The sequence below is a fragment of the Austrofundulus limnaeus genome, unplaced genomic scaffold (assembly GCF_001266775.1).
Source record: "Austrofundulus limnaeus strain Quisiro unplaced genomic scaffold, Austrofundulus_limnaeus-1.0 Scaffold56, whole genome shotgun sequence".
NCBI classification, from domain to species: domain Eukaryota; kingdom Metazoa; phylum Chordata; class Actinopteri; order Cyprinodontiformes; family Rivulidae; genus Austrofundulus; species Austrofundulus limnaeus.
The window spans coordinates 2,207,299-2,215,881 of record NW_013952458.1 but is presented as its reverse complement, the minus strand read 5'-3'; the positions used below and the strand labels follow the sequence as shown (position 1 = coordinate 2,215,881).

The following is an 8,583-nucleotide window of genomic DNA, read 5'->3' as shown; positions in this document are numbered from 1 at the left end:
AAAAAAAAATTTCAAAATATAAAAAAGCTAAAAAATCATTTTTTTTCTTTTTGCAACAAGTCTGTGAAGCAGGAGCATTTGAGGACTGGACGGTCACGGTAACGTACGAAAGGGCTAGCTAAATCACCGACTAGTTTTTTTTTTTAAATTATCGGTTTTCAGTCGTAAAGCGGAGTCAAGTAATAAGAAGTGCGACAGATTTAAGCGACAGTCGTCATTTTGGAACCCAGTACATTCGAACCCAAGCCGTTCCTGACGAGTCACGTTCTCGTTCTGACCGACGTGACCGTTTGAAGCTTCGCAACTTTTTTTTTTTTTTTTTAAATTTCTCCGCCGGTAGAACTCGACTGTCGTCCTGTTAGCATCCACAGCTAAAAAAGACGATGAATCCCAGCGCTCCCAGTTACCCCATGGCTTCCCTGTACGTCGGGGACCTGCATTCGGACATCACCGAGGCCATGCTGTACGAGAAATTCAGCCCAGCCGGAGCCATCCTCTCGATCCGGGTCTGTAGGGACATGATCACCCGGCGGTCCCTTGGATACGCCTATGTCAACTTCCAACAGCCAGCGGACGGTAAGTAGTTCAATAAACACCAAGAATGCTCCGAAAAGGAGTCCATAATTATGTTTTCTTAAAGCCTGAAATGTTTTTTTTTTTTCACGTGAACCTCCCCGAGCCGGGGATCCTCCCAGGACAGGGGCGTATCAAAGAAATACCACGTCCTCCCACAGCCCACCTCAGACATGTGGTCAACTGAAAGAGTTTTTAATCACCTTTTTTGTTYAGATAACACCCCAACAAATCTTCTCATTTGGATTGCTAATCATTCATGTGTTGGCTTTGGCATTTATCGTTTATTAGATTGGGGGGGGGGGGGGGTTAATAAGCCCTTTGTAGGGCTGCCACACGATTATTTTTATAATCGATTAATCACCGATTATTTTTTCGATTAGTCGACTAATCAGATCACACGTTAATTGAATATAAAACATGGAGCTTATCGCGCCAGAATGCAGCTGCTATTATAAAAACATGGTTAGATTTTAGCTATATGCTAACTAAAAATAACTGCTGTGGAAGGCAAGTTCTGCTCTGCAGATATTGCAGGTTTCTCTTTAATTTTCTTTAAAAAAGTTCCCACACTTTTGAGCTCCGTAGCCAGGTAGCCATGATACCAGAGCCTGTCTGTATAATGTCTTGTGACGTCCACGGCCTACCCCAGTTACCACTACTGTGCATGTGTGTCAAGGACAGAAAGGCAGATGTGGCAGTGGAAGGTGTCAAAGCAGTTTGGAGAGAAAAACAAAGTAAAGAACAAAAAAAAAAAAAAAAGAAAACGATTAATCGATTATTAAATTAGTCATCGATTATTTTAATAATCGATTAGTCGTCGACTAATCGTGGCAGCCCTAGCCCTTTGTACTAAGAAGAGCAGATATCTACTCCTAACTTAACATTTTCTGCATAGTGATGATAAGAACACGAGGTTGCCTCTGCCCTTTTGCTCTGTTGGGTGTGTTTTCACACTGAGCYGTTAAAGTTCATACTAACACTGTTGTAGTGTAAGTCAATTGAGTTTTGTTTTTACCAAGAAACTTTTTTTCAAGCATTATGTTCAGAAAGAGTAAGTTTATTTTTTGTTGCTGTGGAACAGATGGTTCAGTCTCACCACAGTTGGCTTCAGTTTTGATGGTTTTCCATATAACTTGTGGGCAGGATTGCCTAAAACATCTATGCAAAACACAAGGGCAAATAAGTGAAATAAAGTCACAAAACACTTACCGTCCTCTGGCACAGTTTCCAAAAAAAAATGTCAACTGAAGCCGAAGTGTTGGAACACTTGCACAATAGGTTTAAATCTAAGACTATCTTATGATGATTTTTAGTTGTTAGAAATGAAATCAAAAAGCCTGGAGCTCACCTTTTTAGCCACAGAAAGACACCAAAGCGTCTTTCGAACACACACTGTCATCATCTCGGTACCAACACATGATCCAAGTATACCATCTGAGATTATAAATGTTTAAAATAATCCTGTTTCTCCTTTCAGCTGAGCGGGCTCTGGACACCATGAACTTCGATGTGATCAAAGGGCGTCCCGTACGCATCATGTGGTCGCAGCGTGATCCGTCATTGAGGAAAAGCGGCGTGGGGAATATTTTCATCAAGAATCTTGACAAGTCCATCGACAACAAGGCTCTTTATGACACCTTCTCTGCTTTTGGCAACATCTTGTCGTGCAAGGTAAAAAAAAAAAAGGTTTCCACCTGCAGGGGAAGAAACGTTTTGTGGTGAAGCTGTTATCTTACTCCTTTTGGTCAAAGTGTTTCCATGAAAAAGCCAGAGAGCTGTGGTTTTGCTTGACATTTAATGGTATTGCTTGGATTTGCCCCTCTTTCCTCATTTCTGCAGAACCAACAGAATGAACTATGCTGACAGATCAGTGTGATTGTCAGACTTTCTTTGCAAACCTTTGCAGTTAGGGTTTGTGAAAACATTTGCAATCGTATTTCTGAAAACTGCAGATGACAAAAATTAGGATTAGGCTTTAAATAAAAACTCCAACAGGTTTATATTTAAATAAAAAGTTGAAAATAGTTTTGATGAAACTAGACGTTTGTGGCTCTGAATGCCCTTGTATGTTTTATCTAGGCCAACACTGAGACTGATAATGGGAATGATGAGGGAAGAAAAGTTAGACACAATGAACACCTTTTAGTTCCTCTCAAATTTTGTAAACCAGAACCTACATCAGCTCTGTATTTTACTTGTGCTCCTTAAACTAGTGCCCAGTCCCTGATGTAAGCTGTTTTTTTATTCGGATCCAACAAAGAACTTGTTTTTTGTCTGGCGCTGGTGCCAAACCAGAACTGGAACTACTTTGGTGGAAAATTACCCGTTGTAACTTTTTGCAGTTTGCTCATGATTGATTTCCTGCAGTTGTTTTGTACACATACTTGTGAAAATACACGAATTGGCGTAGTCTTAAGGCCCAAATTAAAAAAAATTTCATGGAACAGATCTGTCAGATGCCATCCAACAAATAGGTAAATTTTATTGGAGGTGTGTGTGTGTGTGTTTGTGTGTGTGTGCCTGCCTTCAAACAGCATGTCTCTTCTCTCTCTTAGGTGGTTTGTGATGAAAATGGCTCTAAAGGCTACGGCTTTGTGCATTTTGAGACTCAGGAGGCTGCTGAACGAGCCATTGAAAAAATGAACGGCATGCTGCTCAATGACAGAAAAGTGTGAGTGAATGTATTCACTGGTTTTGCCCTGTTAATGTCTGCACTAATCCAGCACCTAAAACAAAAAAATAATGAAGTAATACTACGTCTGGTTTGAAAATTTGAAGATCCAAAGTTGGGTTTGAGCATTGACGTTGTGATCTTGTCTTTCCAAGGGTGATTCAGTAGATTTATTTGATAAAACTGTTTTAATATTTATATTATGAAACAATGACTTGTAGCGACGCATTCAGTGAAGTAAATGAAATACAGATGGACAAAAGTTTCTTTTTGTCATTTCTGAGCCTTTAGTTTTTTTTTTTTGCTAAATGTTTCTCTAACACTGCAGCTTTGTCRAATTCGGTGCACCCCCTTCAGTAGGCTGCACTGGCCAAAATAGCTGCAACAGTGATTCTGTAGGTCATGGGCCCCTCTGTTCTGTACTGTGTGCTCTGGGGATAGATATGTTCTACAGACAGAAATATTAATTATTCAGTGAAGTAAATGTAAAACAAACGGACAAAATTTTGTTTTTGTCATTTTTTTAACTTGTATTTTTGGCTGTTTCTTTGACACAGGTTTGTGGGTCGCTTTAAATCTCGCAAAGAGCGTGAGGTTGAGCTGGGAGCCCGGGCCAAAGAGTTCACAAACGTCTACATCAAAAACTTCGGCGACGACATGGATGACGAGAAGCTGAATGAGATCTTTAATAAGTACGGTAAGTCGGGGTGTGAGTGTACCAGCTGCTCTTTATTTTAACATWCACTTGTAACAGTGGTGGCTCATCTCCAACATCTTTTATTTAGGAAAYGCTCTGAGTATTCGGGTTATGACGGACGAAAACGGAAAGTCCAGAGGGTTCGGCTTCGTCAGCTTTGAAAAACACGAGGACGCCCAAAAAGTAAGATCTGAATTAAAATAAATTTTCAGGTTTTTATGCTTCGGTTTTTTTAATAACTACATTGAAACTCTTGCATCGGTTGGTAGTTTTTAATTCTTATTCCTTATTTCAGGCAGTGGATGAAATGAATGGAAAGGAGATGAATGGAAAGCTCATCTACGTTGGCCGAGCCCAGAAGAAGGTGGAGCGTCAGACGGAGCTGAAGCGCAAGTTTGAACAACTGAAACAAGACCGCATGACTCGTTACCAGGTCAGTTTCTCTGTCTGCTTTTAAACTGAGAAGATTTTCGATGTGATTTCTGAAAGCAGTCAAAGTGTTGTATTTATACTTTGGTWAAAGGAAAACTGCAGCTTTGTCAAATTCAGTGCACCCTTCTCTGTAGGCTGCACTGGCCAAAATGGCTGCAACAGTGATTCTGTAGGTCATGGGCCCCTCTGTTCTGTACTGTGTGCTCTGGGGATAGATATGTTCTACAGACAGAAATATTAAAGAYTTCAAGTTTTTATTCCCAGGCCGTTAAATAAGATTGATTGAAGATTCTGTCTGTTTATTTCAAGGGTGTCAACTTGTATGTGAAGAACCTTGATGACGGGATTGATGACGAACGCCTGAGAAAGGAGTTTGCGCCGTTTGGTTCCATAACTAGTGCCAAGGTAAGGCAACCATTTTTACTTTCCCAAATGAAGAAGTGGACTGACACTGAACTGTTTATTAATGACCATTAGCTGTTTTAACGCTGGATTATTTTTAGGTGATGATGGAAGGTGGGCGCAGCAAAGGCTTCGGCTTTGTCTGCTTCTCGTCCCCAGAGGAGGCCACAAAAGCGGTCACAGAAATGAACGGACGCATTGTGGCCACCAAGCCGCTCTACGTGGCCCTGGCCCAGAGAAAAGAGGAGCGCCAAGCTCACCTGACCAACCAGTACATGCAGCGCATGGCCAGTGTGCGCGCAGTGCCAAATCCTGTCATCAACCCCTACCAGCCCGCGCCACCCTCTGGCTACTTCATGGCAGCCATACCTCAGGCTCAGAACCGTCCTGCTTACTACCCAGCTGCTGGCCAGATGGCTCAGCTGCGCCCGAGCCCACGTTGGGCTACCCAAGGTGTCCGACCCCAGCGTAAGTATTTCTTTGTAACGCTTAATAAAAAGTGAAAGGAACATTTTTTTTTCCTGGATAAATTATTTCTGTGTCCTCAGACTTTCAGAACATGACTGGTTCCATGCGTCCGTCAGCACCTCGCCCTCAGACCTTCAGTACCATACGGCCTGCCTCCCAGGTCCCCCGCATGATGTCCACCCAGCGCGTTGGTCAGTTCTCTTAAACCCACATGATATTTCCTGTAACTGCACACCAGATCTGCAGAGGTGCTTGTGATTGTATTTATGTTGGTGTTTTGTCCCTTTCGGCTCATGCTGCAGCCTCTCAGGCTCCCCGACCAGCCACTGCAGCTGCTGCAGCAGCGGCTCCAGTACGTGGAGTACCTCAGTATAAGTATGCAGCAGGAGTCCGCAACACCCAGCCGCACATCAGTGCTCAGCCAGTCTCCCTGCAGCAGGTAGGAATGTTTTTTTTCTTTTGTGCAATAACCACTGGTTTCCTCTGCTCTGTATCTGAGGAGCATTTAGCTGTGATTTCAACTTGTTGTTCCCTGTGTCCCCCCGCCTCAGCCTGCAGTCCACGTTCAGGGACAGGAACCTCTGACTGCCTCCATGCTGGCCGCTGCTCCGCCACAGGAACAGAAGCAGATGCTGGGTAGGACTTAATTTGACCACATTGTGTGTGTGTGTGTGGATGCTTCGATTTCACTGCCCACACGACTGTTCAAGACTCTGTGGGTGTCGATGACTTTCTGATTTAAATCCTCTCTGTCCGTCTCGTAGGTGAGCGCCTATTTCCGCTGATCCAGAACATGCATCCCAGCCTGGCAGGCAAGATCACCGGCATGCTGCTGGAGATTGACAACTCTGAGCTGCTCCACATGCTGGAGTCCCCAGAGTCTCTTCGCTCAAAGGTTACTACTTTAGTTTTTTAATGTTGATCAATTTTCTTTGAAAGATGCACCAAGACTTCATCTTAAAAGGAGCACAGAAGTGAGCTAATGTATCTAGAATCAAGTGTTATTGAGGTTTAGACATGTGAGGAGTGGATTATGTGCAAACAAAGCAGTTGCTGTTGATGCTGCTAATAATATTCTTGTCCAGGTGGACGAGGCGGTGGCAGTGCTGCAGGCCCACCAGGCTAAAGAGGCCGCCCAGAAAACTGTGACAAACTCTGCTGCTGTCCCAAGTGTCTGAACCCAAGGTGGGATTTATTTTCTGTTTGAAAATGATTTGTAAATTTCATAGATAACTTGAYAARAATCTAGGACAGTTACTTTTATTACTTCTGATTGAATATTGCTTTTCTTTTCCCCACAGGAATAACAACCTTGAGATGAGCTTCTGTGCTAGAGAAAAGGCTTGAAAAAATGTAAAAACAAAAAAATACACAAAACAAAGTAAAAATAAGTTAAATAATCATAAAAAAAGAAACAGTTGAAATAAGTTTCCAACCAAGGTTAAAATGACCAAACGAAACCCTGGTCAGTTTTTGTTAAAGAGAAAATCCATAAAAAATAGAAAAAAATGCAATAAAATAAAAACAATCAGTTTGAGGAGTTTTAGAAGAGAATTCTGTGAGAAAATGTAATTAAAGTATTTCTTTCTGCTATTTTATCCCTTTTTAAAATGTTTGAATGTTTGAGCTGTTGAAGCCTGTTATTGTTTCTTTAACCCTTGCTTGCTTGAATAAAAGTTATAAAATAATTCTGTTATGAGACTTTTTTTAAGAGTAAAACTGTTCATGTTTAACTTGTTAAAGTTTAAAAAAATGTGTTGATCTAACAAAATCATTCAGAAATTCCAAGAGGGTAAAAACAAATAYTGCTTTCCCACAAAAGAAAACCAACACAAAATGAGTGTTTCTGTTTTAATTATTAAAATTTTAATAAATTTTCATATCAATGAGCACAGAAACATATTAGAGACTGCCTGGGCAGAAATTGGCTCCAAAGAACTTTAAAATATCAGCTGTTTTATTCATGGGCCACATTTGTTTTCAGAAAGAATTTATTGCACTTGATCCGGAAATTATCCACAATTTGGTTGAAGTGTTTCTCCATTTCGGCTAAAGCTTCCTTCATCTGATCTGGGACAGCTTGTAGCTCAGTCTGCTGGCGATCCAGGAAGCTCCTGTGGCGTGGAACAGATTAAATATCGTTAAATATCACAGTCCTCAGCTGTGAAMAACTACAGGTCAGGGACCAAATATTTGTATTTCAGAAATACTTCATATTCAAAGAGACAATCTGGTCATTTTTGAGCTGATCATTCAAATGTTTATCAGTCGTTGGTACCTGTCAGAGCACAGAGAGGAGAAATGGGCAGAAGTCTTCATCAAGTCTAGGCTAATGTTTAGCCAAATGGGAACTTAGTGTTAGTATTTTTCTTTTATAATGTGGGGCCACTGAAAATCCTGGGGTGGTAACACCAAATGTATAGGTTTTTTCAACAATCAAATCATCTTCTGATATACATAGGTTAATGTTATTTTTTAATTTACAAGTGAAATTACAGAAAGCACCATCACATGTTATTGATGCTTGTCTTCTAAATTTATATTTAAAAAGATAAAATGTACATATAAAACTAAAGTTTTTTTAGGATTTGCTATTTCCCTAATCCCCTGTGACCCATTGTCATGGCTGATAAGGTGCTAATTTGATGACTGTGAGGCAAAGTTAACTTTTTCTTAGTGGAATTTTGGTAAGAACGTAATAACCGTGAACTTTGTGTGTTGAGCATAAAGTGTGACATACTTAGCATCAACACGCCAGCCTTCTAGGGTCTTCATTTCCAGGTTCACTTTGGCCTTTATGTTGTCAAAGTACTCGTTCAGACTTGTACTCTCTTGCGGGAGCGGTGCATAGACTCCTGTAGATTTAAGACAAACAAAAAGAAAGAAAAAACAGTGAGTTTGGGTCATTTTCCCGTCTTATATAACTTGAATGAATGTTCATGATCAGAAACGAACCCGGAGCTGCAGTAAGAGCAACAACAAATGCAATGAGGATGAGTTTCATGGCTGCTGACTGGATGAGACCTACAAAGAAATTGTTTAAATTAATTATTTTTGCATAACTTACAGTCAAAACAGTTGCATAATTCATTTCAGTGGTAACAAATGTGTTTTACCTCAACATTGTTGGACATTACAAACTACTTGCCCTCAAATTTATCTTCAGTGCTTTCAAGCGTAGATATACACTTGGCTAAACACAAGGCTAATATGTCTAAAGTTGTTTAAAGGGAATTCTTTTTGTTTCTTTTTCTCTTTTTAAGGAATTATATGTATATATTTAGACTTTTGTCATCTGTAACAATTGTGGCTTCTGGTAAAAGTCAGTAAGCTGAAT

At 40.6% G+C, this 8,583-nt stretch overlaps 1 protein-coding gene across 1 annotated transcript; it reads left to right on the top strand.

The window, feature by feature from the left end:
* Positions 1 to 305: 305 nt before the first annotated feature.
* Positions 306 to 6,934, top strand: pabpc1b (poly A binding protein, cytoplasmic 1 b; the record flags this gene model as incomplete). Its single annotated transcript, XM_014009289.1, is given in 14 exon segments — positions 306 to 576; positions 2,054 to 2,247; positions 3,132 to 3,247; positions 3,805 to 3,944; positions 4,033 to 4,127; positions 4,240 to 4,377; positions 4,686 to 4,781; positions 4,880 to 5,246; positions 5,327 to 5,437; positions 5,549 to 5,685; positions 5,798 to 5,882; positions 6,011 to 6,141; positions 6,332 to 6,431; positions 6,548 to 6,934. Coding segments are annotated over 13 exon segments (1,896 nt in total). The 3' UTR covers positions 6,425 to 6,431; positions 6,548 to 6,934.
* Positions 6,935 to 8,583: the final 1,649 nt, after the last annotated feature.